The sequence below is a fragment of the Schistocerca nitens genome, chromosome 4 (genome assembly GCF_023898315.1).
Source record: "Schistocerca nitens isolate TAMUIC-IGC-003100 chromosome 4, iqSchNite1.1, whole genome shotgun sequence".
Taxonomy (NCBI): Eukaryota; Metazoa; Arthropoda; class Insecta; order Orthoptera; family Acrididae; genus Schistocerca; species Schistocerca nitens.
The window spans coordinates 826,012,903-826,030,505 of NC_064617.1; the positions used below are offsets into that span (position 1 = coordinate 826,012,903).

A 17,603-nucleotide genomic window follows, 5' to 3' on the forward strand; every position below is an offset into this window, starting at 1 on the left:
TTAGTTCTAAGTTCTAGGCGACTGATGACCCCAGAAGTTGCATAGTGCTCAGAGCCATTTGAGCCATATCCCACCCATTTTCGATTGGCGAGAAATTTGGTGATCTGGCCGGTCGGCGCAAAAGGCTGACATCCAGCGATACCAAGAAGGCACGTGTTCGTATAGCAACATGTGATCTTGCATTGTCATGCTGAAAATTGTCTTGTGGAGTGTTGTGCAGAAGAGATGTCGCACGACATCATTTAATGGGACACACTGGTCACAGTGTCCTGGACACGCGCCAGCTGTGATTTATGGATGTACTCAGTAGCACCCCACATAACAGCGCCTTGAGTTTGCGCTGTATGCCTTGTGCGAATGCAGTTACTATGATACCGTTCTCCCCCACTCCCCACCTTGTCTGTGCCGAAGGGAAATGCGGCCATCGTTTTCAAAGAAACAGAACCCAGATTCGTCCAGAAACACTATCTGATGCCATTCCTGCCCTCATCGACGTCGTTCCGTACACCATTGCCGTCTACCATGTTTCTGTACATTCGTCAAACGTAGGCGGAGAAGTGGACGACGCGCACGTGACCCATGCCGCAATAAACGGCGTCGGACTGTCACCCCTGATAGTGTACCATGTGTTTCAATGTGCCACTGTTGCGCCAGAGCCGAGGAGGACACAGAGCTGTCCTGAAATGCCATTCGGGTGAGATGTCGATCTTCTCGGGGGGGTGGCCTTCTGCGAACCATTCTGCACACACCGGTTGCACTGCCGAAACACTTTGTCACACCCGAGCAGCAATTTTCCGCCTTTCCGAGTGGATGTATCACATTCTCTCATGCCAATAACACACTCTCTCTTTCAAACTCACTAATTTGGTGGTACGGTTCGTGAATGCGTCCGCAAGGCATCCTGCATGTCTGCTCAAGTCACATCGATCCATTACGTCCGGTTTATAGCGAGAACGAGGGCCGCGGCACATTTTACCGATAACTGAGATTGGAGCTTCGATATCGATGTTGACATTGAGCCCGCGAGTTTACATGGTTCAAATGCTAATCATTTCTGCAGAACATACTAATGTACATGTCCTGTGAATAAGAACGTCCTATATCTACTCGTTGAAGGTGTTCTGTTTTTTTCTGAACGTGGGTGTACTTTCCTCGCCGTGTCGCGATCCCAACAGGCCGCATTCAATCTCGCGTTGAGTGATGATCACAAATCCTAAATATATATATACAATATTATTTTCTAAGCAGAAAGTCTGTTAGTACTTTTTTGGGCTTTTTCACCACGAAACTTTAGAATCATTGGTCGAAATCGCCTATCGTTATATTCATTTCGTCACTGAAATGCGCATCTAAATAGTTGGACACAGTTTACCCTATGTTCTAGTTTTCTGATGTAGCAGGAACAGACACATAAATCTTGATTCCATTGCGAAATCATCTCAATCTACTCGTACATCGATGCATTCTTTTAAGTTCTGCGAGGTCTTCAATTTATCTTAATCTGTCATAATTGGCGTTGAGTACCCGTTATCAACAGCTGCTTCAAACTGATGAAGTGGTTCTGTAGGACCATCTCATAGCGTAGAAACATTCCCACGCATTTCAATAATGTCGATTCAGTTTCAATATCCACCGATATTTTTAGTCACCTATCACTCTTACACTTCGGAGAATCCAGCATCATCATCACCACCATTTACTGCACCTAAACCGGTCATTTAGACCCGTGGCACAAGAAAAAAATATACAAAACAAAAACATAAAAACATCAACACATACAGTACTCCCTTCATAACTAAATAGAATTGTAATATAGCAAAATTGATTGAATATGGCGAAAACAGTTTTTAGTGGTAACAGGTACATGTATTCGTCCAAAAACCTGAAAAACTATGATTATCTTGTGTTAAAAGGAAAATTATATAAAATTAAGTAGTACTGTGTTACAGCCGCAGTATTATTTCTTGTTAACCGATTTACTATAATTGGGAAATAGCTTCACAAATTTAAAGAAAATTAAGCTACTGTTCTCGGACCAGTAGGATGGCTTAGGAAATCGTATAGGTAGTGGTAGGCTGGGCATATACAGGCAAGCTAAGCGACCCCCATCGATAACGTGCGTCGCAGGTTGCGTCCCCAAACAGCGTAGGCGCTGCCTCAGAGCCACTTGCCCGCAGAAATCACAAGACACGACGATCCGCGCATGCGCAGATGAGCCGCGGCGCCTTCCGTCGGCGGTTCAGCTGCCCTTGCCGCCAGTAGCTCGCTGGCCGCGAAGCGCAACGGCGGTTGGAGAACAGTAGCCGGCGACAAGAGCGTGGAGACTGCGGCGACGGCGCCTGCGTAGCGAGGGCGCGGAACGCAACACGCAGCTGCGCTCACGCCGTCTCCGGACAGTATTACTGCCACATTAGAAGAGCTTGTACAGTGTAAAGGGAACCGCGGGACATTTCGGCGGGACAGCATACAGTGTGAAAAGGAAAGGGTTCTTTATTCTTTTTTTTTTTTTTTTGACAATGATCAAGTGCTGAAGATTTATCACTCTACTGACGCTGAAACTGTAACAGTGCAGAGGAGAGCGTGATTGTGTTTCTTTTCGTACAACAAATCTTTTTCCAAGCCCTTTCTCGATAAGGACATCTTCATAAACCGCTGACAGTAAAACTGCCTCTTAATCGATCAAATGTTTAGGGAACAAGATTTGTCTTCGTAACCAGAGTAAGAAAGGTGCATACAAAAGCATTTTTATTCTTGTAGACTTTGTAGCAGGTGGATAGTATAGCCAACGGATCATAACTTTCTGAATTATTCTGAAACAGTTTAGGGAGAGCTTAGTCCTAAATTTATGAACGGACGTAGCTGATACAGTGATGCGATTGTCAAATATGGAAGTGTTTTACACCATCAAATATAGGTAACAGTAAGAGCCGCAAGTTAACAAAGAAATTTCTGGTGAAGAAGGTTGCTTATGTGATCGTTGTCCTACGAAGCTGTAGCTTACAAGATAGCACAGATTTTATGACTGTTCGGAGGAGATATGTGAATAAGTGGATATTCAACCGCTGGTCGACAGGATGATGGACTGAGATTGGAGCCTTCATTTGATCTTGTAGTATTGGAGTAATTTTGCTGGCAGTAATGGATGCAGAATTTGAGTTACGCGACGGACTGGACGGCAACGGAACGCAGTGGGGCGGCGACGAGGACCCCATGCAGAAGCGGCCCGTGCAGGCACTGTTCGGGCTGCTGTACCTGGTCATCTTCACGGTGGGCACGTGCGGCAACGCGCTCGTCTGCTTCGTGGTGGCGCGCAACCGCAGCATGCAGACGGTGACGAACCTGTTCATCAGCAACCTGGCGCTCTCCGACATCCTGCTGTGCGCGCTCTGCGTGCCCTTCACGCCGCTCTACACCTTCTACGGGCGCTGGGTGTTCGGCAGCGCGCTCTGCCACACGGTGGCCTTCGCCCAGGGCACCAGCGTCTACATCTCGACGCTGACGCTGACGGCGATCGCCGTGGACCGCTTCTACGTGATCGTGCACCCGTTCCGGCCGCGCATGCGCGCCTCCACGTGTCTGGCGATCGTGTGCGCCGTGTGGGCGGCGTCGCTGGCCGCCACGCTGCCCTACGGCGTGTTCATGGAGCACCGGCTGCGCGCCGGCAGCCACTTCTGCGAGGAGAGCTGGCCGTCGGAGCCGGTGCGCCAGGCGTTCGGCGGCGTCACCTTCGCCATGCAGTTCGTGGCGCCGTTCCTCGCCATCTCCGTCTGCTACACCAAGATCTGGCTGCGGCTGCGCCACCAGGCGCGCACCAAGCCGGGCGCCAAGACGTCGCGCAAGGAGGAGGCGGACCGCGAGCGCAAGCGCCGCACCAACCGCATGCTGGTCGCCATGGTGGTCGTCTTCGGCACCTGCTGGATGCCGCTCAACCTCGTCAACCTCGCCAACGACCTGTACATCCCGATCGGCCACTGGCGCTACTTCAACCTGTGCTTCTTCGTGGTGCACGCGCTCGCCATGAGCTCCACCTGCTACAACCCGTTCCTGTACGCCTGGCTGAACGAGAACTTCCGCAAGGAGTTCCGGCGCGTCGTGCCGTGCTGCATGCGCGCCGGGCGCGTGCCGCGGCAGGGCTTCGCCGCCGCCGGCACCTCGATGGGCGGCCAGTCCGTGCAGACGGCCCTGCAGACCTCCAACTCGCTGCTGCCCGACGTCGTCTCCACGGACTCGGACCCCGCCCCCGCACCCTCCCCCTGCGCCGGCTACTGCGCCAACGACGAGCAGGTCCGCTTCTCCGGGATCGAGAACAAGGTGCTGGACGTGTCGCCTTCCATTTAGGTGAGCACAACACTTCTAGCACCAACTTTTTGTATGTTTCAATAACGTTACCTAGTGTCGAAATTTTAGAAAATGTTTGTTGCTCGCGTATCATGTGGTTTCTGGAAACCCAGAATCTACTCTGTAGGAATCAACATGGATTCCGGAAACAGTGATCGTGTGAGACCCAACTAGCTTTATTTGTTCATGAGACCCAGAAAATATTGGATACAGGCTCCCAGGAAGATGCCATTTTCCTTGACTTCCGGAAGGAGTTCGATACAGTTCCGCACTGTCGCCTGATAAACAAAGTAAGAGCCCACGGAATATCAGACCAGCTGTGTGGCTGGATCGAAGAGTTTTCAGCAAACAGAACACAGCATGTTGTTGTCAATGGAGAGACGTCTACAGACGTTAAAGTAACCTCTGGCGTGCCACAGGGGTGTGTTATGGGACCATTGCTTTTCACAATATATATTAATGACCTAGTAGACACTGTCGGAAGTTCCATGCGGCTTTTCGCGGATGATGCTGTAGTATACAGGGAAGTCGCAGCATTAGAAAATTGTAGCGAAATGCAGGAAGATCTGCAGCGGATAGGCACTTGGTGCAGGGAGTGGCAACTGACCCTTAACATAGACAAATGTAATGTATAGCGAATACATAGAAAGAAGGATCCTTTATTGTATGATTATATGATACGGGAACAAACACTGGAAGCACTTGCTTTTGTAAAATATCTGGGAGCGTGCGCGCGGAACCATCTGCAGTGGAATGATCATATAAAATTAATTGTTGGTAAGGCGGGTGCCACGTTGTGATTCATTGGGAGAGTCCTTAGAAAATGTAGTCCATCAACAAAGGAGGTGGCTTACAAAACACTCGTTCGACCTATACTTGGGTATTGCTCATCAGTGTGGGATCCGTACCTGCTCGGGTTGACGGAGGAGATAGAGAAGATCCAAAGAAGAGCGGCGCGTTTCGTCACAGGGTTATTTGGTAAGCGTGATAGCGTTACGGAGATGTTCAGCAAACTCAAGTGGCAGACTCTTCAAGAGAGGCGCTCTGCATCGCGATGTAGCTTGCTGTCCAGGTTTCGAGAGGGTGCGTTTCTGAATGAGATATGGAATATATTGCTTCCCCCTACTTATACCTCCCGAGGAGATTACGAATGTAGAATTAGAGAGATTCGAGTGCGCACGGAGGCTTTCCGGCAGTCGTTCTTCCCGCGAACCATACGCGACTGGAACAGCAAAGGGAGGTGGCACGTAAAGTGCCCTCCGCCACACAGCGTTGGGTGGCTTGCGGAGTATAAATATAGATGTAGATGTACTAACAGATTAGTGATTAGATAAGGCAAGTTTTGCTGCGAGAATGATCTGGAAGGAACATTCTGATTGGTCGTTTAGATCAACAGCCAATCAGAATTAAGCTGTTCCCTTTCGAGTGTTAAAACGTTTGACTGGGTGGCCCACTGCAGACTCCTAACTAAGGTACGAGCATATGGGACTGGTTCCCAACTATGTGAGTGGCTCCAAGACTTCTTAAGTAATAGAACCCAGTACGTTGTCCTCGATGGTGAATGTTTATTGGAGGTGAGGGTATCATCTGGAGTGCCCCATGGAAGTGTGGTAGGTCCGCTGTTGTTTTCTATATACATAAATGATCTTTTGGATAGGGGGGATAGCAATGTGCGGCTGTTTGCTGATGAAGCTGTGGTGTACTGGAAGGTGTCGTCGTTGAGTGACTGTAGGAGGATACAAGATGACTTGGACAGGAATCGTGATTGGTGTAAAGAATGGCAGCTACATCTAAATATGGTTAAATGTAAATTAATGCAGATGAATAGGAAAAAGAATCCCGTTATGTTTGAATACTCCGTTAGTAGTGTACCGCTTGACACAGTCACGTCGATTAAATATTTGGGCGTAACATTGCAGAGCGATATGTAGTGGGACAAGCATGTAATGGCAGTTGTGGGGAAGGCGGATAGTCGTCTTCGTTTCGTTGGTAGAATTTTGGGTTCAAATGGTTCAAATGGCTCTGAGCACTATGGGACGCAACTGCTGAGGTCATTAGTCCCCTAGAACTTAGAACTAGTTAAACCTAACTAACCTAAGGACATCACAAACATCCATGCCCGAGGCAGGATTCGAACCTGCGACCGTAGCGGTCTTGCGGTTCCAGACTGCAGCGTCTTTAACCGCACGGCCACTTCGGCCGGCAGAATTTTGGGAAGATGTGGTTTATCTGTGAAGGAGACCGCTTATAAAACAGTAATACGACCTATTCTTGAGTTCTGCTTGAGCGTTTGGGATCCCTATCAGGTCGGATTGAGGGACGACATAGAACCAATTCAGAGGTGGGCTGCTAGATTTGTTACTGATAGGTTTGATCATCACGCGAGTGTTACGGAAATGCTTCAGGAACTCAGGTGGGAGTCTCTACAGGAAAGGAGGCGTTCTTTTCGTGAATCGCTACTGAGGAAATATAGAGAACCAGCATTTGAGGCTGACTGCAGTACAATTTTACTGCCGTCAACTTACATTTCGCGGAAAAACCAAAAACATAAGATAAGAGAGCTTAGGGCTCGTACAAAGGCATATAGGCAGTCATTTTTTCCTCGTTCTGTTCGTGAGTGGAACAGGGATAGGAGATGCTAGTTGTGGCACGAGGTACCCTCCGCCACGCACCGTATGGTGGATTGCGGAGTATGTATGTAGATGTAGATGTAGATGTAGATGAGCGTAGTGAGGTGGGCAGAGAGTAGAGGACCGCGATATAGTCGCCTGCCAGACAATATATGGATAACACCATTTTAGATTGCCCAGTAAAAATAATCTGTAAGATGAACTATTGAGTTCATTTGGGATAGAACTTGTAGTGACTGAAGCAGCAGGAGTTACGAACATTTTAATGATAGTTGGGTGTTTCTAAATTAAATAGTTGTTGATTTATGAGCGTGTGAACTTCCTGATCGCAGTAAAAATTCCGCGTGGCATATTTTGTGCTCTGTACCGAATACTATGGCGAGCACAACTTTCTAAGAAGACCACTGAAACGACCGAATATTTAACTCACGAAAAACGTTGGATCTGTGATATTAGATCCTGAAAATTATTCGGGTCGGACTTGCAAAAATTCAGGCTACTTTTCGAGTGAAAATGTTGTACAAACAGTGATATTTGAAGGATATAGTTTACCATATCAAATACGGACTAGATAGATATTTAATGTATCTATGTATGATTAAAAAGCAGATTCAGTCTAAATTTTAAATGCTTTCTGCAAGTAGACTGCATCCTCCGAACGCCCGATTTTTAAATATGAACTTCCAGGAACTGACTTTCAACTCGAGTTACGCGGCTTCTATGCGGTAGATATCAGTTACTGGTTTCATAAAGGCTGCTTTACACTGCCTAGCACATATCTGCCACTACAGAGTGGATGGACGTCGGAAGGAAGGAATATCGAGGTAGGTGGACTTTCGATATATCAGAGGGAGTTACGAAGACGACCGACCCCCCCCCCCCTCCCCCCCACCACAAGGCCTGGCGAAATTTACCCTTTACTCTTACTCCACTAGAGAATTATCCATCTTCAGGCCTTAGTTGATGCTGAAGGCGTTATCAGGATCCATATATACGATGCATCATTGGCCAACAACTGGCTTAAGCAAAATACCTCTAACTGTGATGTCGTCTCCCTAGTCTGTGTAAACCTTTTGTTGGTCACTGATGCGTCGTATACAGGGTGGTCCATTGATAGTGACGGGGCCAAATATCTCACGAAATAAGCGTCAAACAAAAAGCTACGAAGAACAAAACTTGTCTAGCTCGAAGGGGGAAACCAGATGGCGCTATGGTTGGCCCGATAGATGGCGCTGCCATAGGTCAAACGGATATCATCTGAGTTTTTTAAAAATAGGAACCCCCATTTTTATTACATTTTCGTGTAGTACGTAAAGAAATATGAGTGTTTTAGTTGGACCAGTTTTTTCGCTTTGTAATAGATGGCGCTTAATAGTCAAAAACGTATAAGTACGTGGTATCACGTAACTTTCCGCCAGTGCGGACGGTATTTGCTTCGTGATACATTACCCGTGTTAAATGGACAGTTTAACAGTTGCAGAAAAGGTCGATATCGTGTTGATGTATGGCTATTGTGATCAAAATGCCCAACGGGCGTGCGCTATGTATGTTGCTCGGTATCCTGGACGACATCCTGCAAGTGTCCGGACCGTTCGCCGGATATTTACGTTATTTAAGGAAACAGGAAGTGTTCAGCCACATGTGAAACGACAACCACGACCTGCAACAAATGATGATGCCCAGGTAGGTGTTTTAGCTGCTGTCGCGGCTAATCCGCACATCAGTAACAGACAAATTACGAGAGAATCGGGAATCTCAAAGACGTCTGTGTTGAGAATGCTACATCAACATCGATTGCACCCGTACCACAATTCTATGCACCAGGAACTGCATGGCGACGACTTTGGACGTCGTGTACAGTTCTACCATTGGGAACAAGAGAAATTACGGGACGATGAAAGATTTTTTGCACGCGTTCTACTTAGCGATGAAGCGTAATTCACCAACAGCGGTAACGTAAACCGGAATATTATGCACTATTGGGCAACGGAAAATCCACGATGGCTGCGACAAGTCGAACATCAGCGACCTTGACGGGTTAATGTATGGTGCGGCATTATGGGAGGAAGGGTAATTGGCCCCCATTTTATCGATGGCAATCCAAATGGTGCAACGTATGCTGATTTTCTACGTAATGTTCTACCTGTGTTACTACAAGATGTTTCAGTGCATGACATAATGGCGATGTACTTCCAACATGATGGATGTCCGGCACATAGGTCGTGTGCGGTTGAAGCGGTATTGAATTGCATATTTCATGACAGTTGGATTGGTCATCATACCATGGCCCGCGTTGACCGGATCTGACGTCCCCGGATTTCTTTCTGTGAGGAAAGTTGAAGGATATTTGATATCGCGATCCACCGACAATGCCTGACAACATGCGTCAGCGCACTGTCAATGCATGTGCGAACATTACGGAAGGCGAACTACTCGTTTTTGAGAGGAATGTTGTTACACGTATATCCGAATGCATTGAGGTTGACGGACATCATTTTGAGCATTTATTGCGTTAATGTGGTATTTACAGATAATCACGCTGTAACAGCATGCGTTCTCAGAAATGATAAGTTCACAAAGGTACATGTATCACACTGGAACAACCGAAACAAAATGTTTCGAACGTACCTACGTTCTGTATTTTAATTTAAAAAAATATACCTGTTTCGAACTGTTCGTCTAAAATTGTGAGCCATATGTTTGTGACTATTACAGCGAGAACTATCACAAAGCGAAAAAAGTGGTTCAAATAAAACATTCATATTTCTTTACGTACTAAACGAACATGTAATAAAAATGGGGGTTCCTATTATAAAAAAAAAACACTTAATATACGTTTGACTTATGGCAGCGCCATCTAGTGGGCCAACCTTAGCGCCATCTGGTTTCCCCCTTCAAGCTAGACAAGTTATGTTCTTTGTATTTTTTTCGTTTGACTCTTATACCCTGAGATATTTGGCCCGGTCACGATCAACGGACCACCCTGTATACGGATCGTAATAACGTCTTCAGCATCAACTAAGACCTCAAGATGGTGCACTGAAGCACCGAAATTGGTAGCCATACAATAAATGACAACGTATGACGGCTGCAGGTGTTTCATTTTCTTAAAATTGTTGCACCAGTGTCTGCTGTAACATTGTTCCACAGGTGCAACGTATTTTAAAGAATGGCATCATACAACCACCACAAGCTGTTTTCAGTTATACAGGGTGTTCGGAAATTTCCGTTACGAATGTATAGGACTTGTAGAGGAAGTGACTACATAATATTTTAAACAGGTACCCATTTTCGGAAACGTCATCCTAAGACGCTACAAAGTGTCAAAGCCATACGCGCTCGAGCTTGTACTATACGTACATACAGGGGATTTTGGAGAAGCATAAATGTATCAATTTGAGGTAAAGGCCCCTCTATCGGGAACAAACGAGTCGAAAGTTATAAGGGGAAACCGTTCTGATAGCTTTGACAGTGGAATAAACGTACTGCTAATGTTGTTGCTAAGTCTGTAGGGTATGCAACTTTCAGAAGCGGTAGTATGGACCAAAACAAAGAAAAAATTTCCAGTAAACATGCGATCTAAAATGCATATTAGGGTAGGTATGAGCACTTGTTCATCTTCGCTACAGGGGAAACACATCTCCTAAACTGAACAAGTCCTCATAGCTCCGAAGGGATCCATTGTAGAGCCCACATTTACTGCACATTTTTTCTTGTTTCGGCCCATGCTACCAGCTCCGGAAGTTGCTTACCCTACAATCTTAGCAACAACGGTACCAATACATGTATTCCATGGTAAAAGGTATAACGGTTTCCGCTTAAAGCTTTCGACTCGTTCGTTTCTGGTACGTGGACCCTTACCTCAAATTGATACGTTTAACCTCCTTCTCCATAATCCTAGGAAGTTTGTAACATCGTCACGGAGTAGCCCTGTATTTTCATACAATTGCAGCCGTCGACGCCTATAAATCTGACACTCTGTAACGTCGTCGGGTGATGTTTCCTGACGTTGATTCACATTAAAAAAATGGCTCTAAGCACTATTGGACTTAACATCTGAGATCATCAGTCCCCTAGCCTTAGAACTACTTGAACCTAACTAACCTAAGGACAACACACATCAATGCCCGAAGAAGGATTCGAACCTTTGACCGTAGCAGCCGCGTGGTTTCGGACGGAAGCGCCTAAAACCGCTCGACCACAGCGGCCGGCTCGTATTCAAAATATCATGTACTTACTCCCGTCAACAAGTCCGAGAATTTTGTAATGGGAATTTCCAAGCACCATTATTTTTCTGTAGACAACCGGTTCCGGTGAATGTCATCTTCAGGTCACGGATTAACACTAAATCAAGGTAACCGTCGCAGATACCAAGGGGTGGGGGCTCCTTATGCCCACCTATCGAAAATATTGTATGTAGCCTGTTATTTTATATTTTAAAATTTTGAAAAAAAATTTATTCTTTATGATGAATTCTTCTGCCAGACTCCACAAAGTTTTAGCTCTTTCAGTCGAACACAAGCCAAAAATGTAAGCACTAGTAAGAGATGTTACTGTCCCCACTAAATGTCATATTCAATATTTTCGGGTACAACTTCATACTTACACGTCAGTATCTGTTCAAAAAGCATGTTTTGAGTATACGTCAGTAACAACTAAACGAAATTTGATTTTTCTGCTGTGACCACCAAAACTTGATTTCTTTGCGGTGAGCGTAAAGTATCCGCACCCCCCTCCCCCCCCCCCCTGCACTGGTGGTACCCGACACTGAAAGTACCCTGATATTGCTAAAATTGTGCTAAAAGATATTTTCAGGCTCTGGATTCTACTTACCGTACTCACGTATCAGTATCTCTTTAAATATTATTTTGTTAATATAAGTCGACAACAATGAGCGAATTGTTTAATTTTTTAGAGTGGTTATGGTTATAACCTCCCCCCCCCCCAACCACCCTCCCATTATGGAAATTATGGAAAATACGTTGATATTCCTAGATTTAAAGGAAGCTTTCCGGATGAGACATCTATAACTAAAACTTAAACATACTGTATTGATCTGCCCTCAGAGTCTTCGATGGTTGTGTGCTTCAGTAAGTTGTTCTAAGTTCACAAGGCACTTGACTTTGAAACAAGCACTCGAGATTTCCATAGCTGTCTCCGCCACCGTCATCTGGAAAATTAAAATCACTGCTGTTAACTGCTGATGACAGTGGTGCACACAGCTATCGAAAGCTCGACTGTTTTACTCGAATTGACACGGCTTGTAAATGATGATTTTATTCAGACAACAGTGATGTTCCACGGTAGTATTTATTTTATAGTTCGTTATGAAGCAGTTTTCGGCTTGCTGTCCCAACCTCAGGCAACTTAATAGCCCCATTGCAATTTTCAGCTCAGCCATCAGCTGTAAAGTCAATACCAATTTATAGGCAATCTGTTTCAACGATACACTTCATCACCAGGCTGAATTTTCCCGAAAGACAGTCCCACGTGAAAATAACCGATATTTCCCTGAGCTCTTGTAGTAAGCAACCAAACATGGTGAAGTTCTTCTGTTTGCGGTCTCACGGGCGTCTTTTTGGAAATTTCAGCCGCTATACGTTCAGGGGACCTGATGATGATGAAGTGTATCGTCGCAACAGATTGCCAATAAATTGGTACTGACATTACAGCTGACGGTAGTTTTGAAAATTTTAATGATCCTATCGTCTGCTGTAGCCTCCCGCTACTTAACAAGGATCGATTTGCGTAAAGTTATAATTCGATCTTTAATCTGCCCATCAGTAACCATTTATAGATATTTTTATACTTTTTTTCCAAAGATATCTGATCTCTTACAGCTATAGATGTATGCCAAAATGCAAGTATAATGAAATTCGCAAGTAAGCTATGAACAGACCCGCCCGGTTGGCCGTGCGGTCCAACGCAAGGCTTTCCGGGCGGGAAGGAGCGCCTGGTCCCCGGCACGAATCCGCCCGGCGGATCTGTGTCGAGGTCCACTGAACCGGCCAGTCTGTGAATGGTTTTTAGGCGGTTTTCCATCTGCCTCTGCGAATGCGGGCTAGTTCCCCTTATTCCGCCTTAGCTACACTATGTCGGCGATTGCTGCGCAAACAAGTTCTCCACGTACGCGTTCACCTCCATTACTCTACTACGCAAACATAGGGGTTACGCCGGCCGGAGTGGCCGTGTGGTTCTAGGCGCTACAGTCTGGAGCCGAGAGACCGCTACAGTCACAGGTTCGAATCCTGCCTCGGGCATAGAAGTGTGTGATGTTCTTAGATTAGTTAGGTTTAATTAGTTCTGAGTTCTAGGCGACTGATGACCTCAGAAGTTAAGTCGCATAGTGCTCAGAGCCATTTGAACCGTAAGGGTTACACTCGTCTGCCGGGAGACGTTCCCTGGGGGGCGGGGAGGGGGGTTGGTCCACTGGAGGCCAAACCGCACAATAACCCTGGGTTCGGTGTGGGGCGGCGGAGGGGTGAAGTGGACTGTGGTAGTCGTCGTGGGGTTGTGGACCACTGCGACTGCGGTAGGGATGGAGCCTCTCCGTCGTTTCTAGGTCCCCGGTTAACATACAATATTATACAATACAAAGCTATGAACAAATAGGAATGACCATACATTTATGTTTTTAGATGTAGCATTTTCTACAGATGAAAAATGCACGCATGTGTGACAGGTGCTACAACTAAAAAGAAGATGTGGTTCATCTGTGAAGGAGACCGCTTATAAAACTCTAATACGACCTATTCTTGAGTACTGATCGAGCGTCTGGGATCCCTATCAGGTCGGATTGAGGGAGGACATAGAAGCAATTCAGAGGCGGCTGCTAGATTTGTTACTGGTAGGTTTGATCATCACGCGAGTGTTACGGAAATGCTTCAGGAACTCGGGTGGGAGTCTCTAGAGGAAAGGAGGCGCTCTTTTCGTGAATCGCTACTGAGGAACTTTAGAGAACCAGCATTTGAGGCTGACTGCAGTACAATTTTACTGCCGCTAACTTACATTTCACGGCAAGATAAGATAAGAGAGATTAGGGCTCGTACAGAGGCATATAGGCAGTCTTTTTTCCCTCGTTCTGTTTGAGAGTGGAAGAGGGAGAGAAGATGCTAGTTGTGGTACGAGGTACCCTCCGCCACGCACCGTATGGTGGATTGCGGAGTATGTATATAGATGTACATGTAGAAATGAGTCTTTAATGAAAGACGTATTGATGTAGCTACTCCATCAATTGCTACAAGAATTTATTCCGGTGATATTGTTTTCAGAACATAAGGCGCCTCTCCTGGCACTATTCAAAAATACTGTATAGCACTTTAAACAAGACTGCCTTAAAACTGACTTAAACAGGCAAGTATCAGTGTTTATACTGCTTGATTCTAAAACACATCTGATTTTAGAGTCATATGTACTGTCGCTGCGAAGGCAACATCCGCACTTCTTGTGAGGACTACACGGCAAGCATCCCCTGAGGTGAAAACCTTCATCAGTCGGTAGTTCACAACTTGAGAATAACTTGGGAAGGTTAGTGATATATGTAGAATGTTGTGATTCGCAAATATGGTTAACACTAGTGTCTCAGACGTAGCTTCGCGTACAGTATCAAATCCACAGCTCCCTCAAGAAGTGTACAGCATGTGATCAAAAGTTTCCGTACACCTTTTAGTGGAGATACCACCCTTCGCCTTTATGAAGGCTTGAACTGTACTGGGGACACTTTCAGTGATGTGGCCGAAGGACTGTGGAGGAATGGCAGTACATTCTTCCTCAAGATCCGAAACCAGACAAGGTACAGATATCGGAAGCTGGGGGTTTGCAGCTGCCTCAGCGTTCTAACTCATCCCATACATTTTCTTTGTGTTCACGTTGCAACTCAGGACAGTCCTATCCATTTCAGGAACGTCATTATCCATAGGTCATTGCCTCATATGTGGTGCTGTATAAAAGGTGCATTGTCATCGTCTCCGAGATGTTCCTCTACCGTAAGAAGTACACAGTGCTGTAAGATGTGTTCATATCTTTGCAAATTTAATGCTTTCTTAAGCTCAGCTAGGAACCAAGCCCCAACCACCTCATCACTTCATATCACTTCTTTTCAGGTCCACTCTCCAGTGGCGTCGCTCTTTACATCAAATAAAGCAACGCTTGACACTGTTAATGTAAATGTGTTGGTTATGAGGAGCCGCTCGATCACTGTATTCCATTCTTTTAACTCCCTGCCGACACCCATTGTAGTATGAGCGCAGTCTGAAAAGTAATGTACAAATGCATGTAGAACACAAACAACACAGCTCCGAAATTCAGGCAAAATGTACATTCAAGTAGAATTCTTAAGCTTCAGAATAATATATTTCTTTTTCAGCATAGTCATCGTTAAGACTAACACTTTCCTCTCAACGTGTAACAAGCTTTATCATTCTGTCACTGCAAAATTCGTCCGACCTTTCTGGAATCCCGAACTTGACAGCTGGAGGTAATGATTACTCCTGAGGTCTGTATTGACTAGAAAAAAATAAACGTCGCAAGGCGCAAGGTGCGGGGGGGGGGGGGAGATAGAGGATGTGGAAACGGTTCAAACATTAGGTTTCGCGGAGCATTTTCACCTGCGCTCGAGGTCTGGTACCAGGGCAACAGTAAATTCTTCTCAGTATATAGAGACTCTTAAAGACATCCAATGTTGTGTTTGTAGTGTTAGAAGCAGCCTGGAAGCGAAGTCTTGGAAGGTTATAGAGGCAGCATGGCTCAATATATCAGCTGGGGACTTCCCACGACTTGTTGAGTCCGTGCAGCATCAAGGTGCTGTACTACCTCGGGCCAAAGGAGGTGCGTTGTCATGTTGGAAGATAACTGGCGCCAGGCTGCTTCTAACACGACAAACACGACATCGGAGGTGTTTTAATATGTCTATGTGCTGAGAAGAGTTTACTGTTGCTCTGGTACCAGACAATAGGTCACACAGCTCAGTGATCATACCAAAAAATAGTCAAAAGAATTGTTTTGCAGGTGGTTGCCTTTTGAACCTTTTCGCCTGAGGAGAACACGGATGTCGATGTTCAGCGCTCATTGTCTTCTGGGTCGTAATGGTAGACAGCATGTCTCTTCCCCCGTCATAGTATTCGAAAGGAAGACGTCTCCTTTGTCAGAGTAGTGCCGCAAAAGTTGCTCGCAGCATTCCAATCGGCGCTGTTTGTTCTCGTCTGTGAGATGGCGTGGTACCATCCTGCACAGGTTTTACGGTATCCTAATTCTTCAATAATATTCTAATACGATTTACGATACGCTTTTGAGTGATTCGCCGGTCACGTCTTCGGCGAGTTTGCGATATTTATCGTCTGTGGCAGTGATCGGACGTCCGCTGCGTTTCATCAACAATTACGGCTTCTTCGACTTCGCAACCACGAACTTTTACTACCCACCGATTTACAGTAGGCCTATTAACAGCATCGTCACCATAAACAGCCTTTAAACGGCGATGAATCTGTAGGAGTTAAAAATTCGATAACAGGGCGCTGTTTAAATCGCTTTGACATATATCTACATCTACATCATTACTCCGCTATTTACAATACATTGCCTGGCAGAGGGTTCAATGAATCACCTTCAAGCTGCCTCCCTACTGTTCCACTCTCTAACGGCCCGCAGGAAAAGCGAGCACTTAAAATTTTCTGTGCGAACCCTGATTTTTCGTATTTTATCGTGATGATCATTTCTGCCTATGTAGGTGAGTGCCAATAGAATGTTTCCGCAATAGGATGAGAAAGTTGGTGGTGAGAACATCCCATCGTAACGAAAAACGCCTTTGTTTCAATGATTGGCACTCCTTTTCACGTACCATGTCTGACCCACCTGATGCGGATCCCACACCAAACAGCAATACTCCAGACTAGGACGGACAAGCGTGGTGTAATCTGTCTCTTTAGTAGACCTGTTGCACCTTTTAAATGTTCTGCCAATGAATGGCAGTCTTTGGTTTGCTCTACCCACAACATTATCTATGTGATTGTTCAAATTTAGATTATTTGTAATTGTAATCCATAAGCATTTAGTTGAATTTACTGCCTTCAGATTTGTATGACTTATCGCGTAATCCAAATTTAGCGGATTTCTTTTAGTATCAGAATAACATGTCACTTTTCTTTATTCAGAGTCAATTGCCATTTTTTGCACCATACAGATATCTTATCTAAATCATTTTTCAATTCGTTTTGGCCATCTGATGACTTTAAGGACTGTACATGACAGCATTATCTGCAAACAATCTAAGAGGGCTACTCAGATTGTCTCCTACGTCGTTAATATAAATCAGGAACAATTGAGGGCCTATAACACTTCCTTGGGGAACGTCGGATATGACTTCTGTTTTACTCGATGACTTTTCGTCTATTACTACGAACTGTGACCTTTCGGACACGAAATCACGAATCCAGTCGCACAACTGAGGCGATATTCCATAGTCTCTCATTTTGGTTAGGAGACACTTGTGGCGAACGGTGTCTAAAGCCTTTTGGAAATCTAAAAATAAGGAATCAATTTGACATCCCCTGTCGAAACTACTCATTAGTTTATGAGTATAAAGAACTAATTGTGTTTCGCAAGAACGATATTTTCTGAATCCGTGCTGACTATGTGTCA

General features: G+C 45.5%; 1 protein-coding gene across 2 annotated transcripts in view; it reads left to right on the plus strand.

The window, feature by feature from the left end:
* Positions 1-2,274: 2,274 nt before the first annotated feature.
* Positions 2,275-17,603, plus strand: part of LOC126253252 (prolactin-releasing peptide receptor-like) — a 263,110-nt gene continuing 247,781 nt past the window's right edge. For both annotated transcript variants that reach the window (XM_049954455.1, XM_049954456.1), the window contains exon 1: positions 2,275-4,338. In XM_049954455.1, the coding sequence (XP_049810412.1) occupies positions 3,139-4,338 (1,200 nt within the window). In that variant the 5' untranslated portion in view covers positions 2,275-3,138. The remainder of the gene's footprint in view (positions 4,339-17,603) is intronic.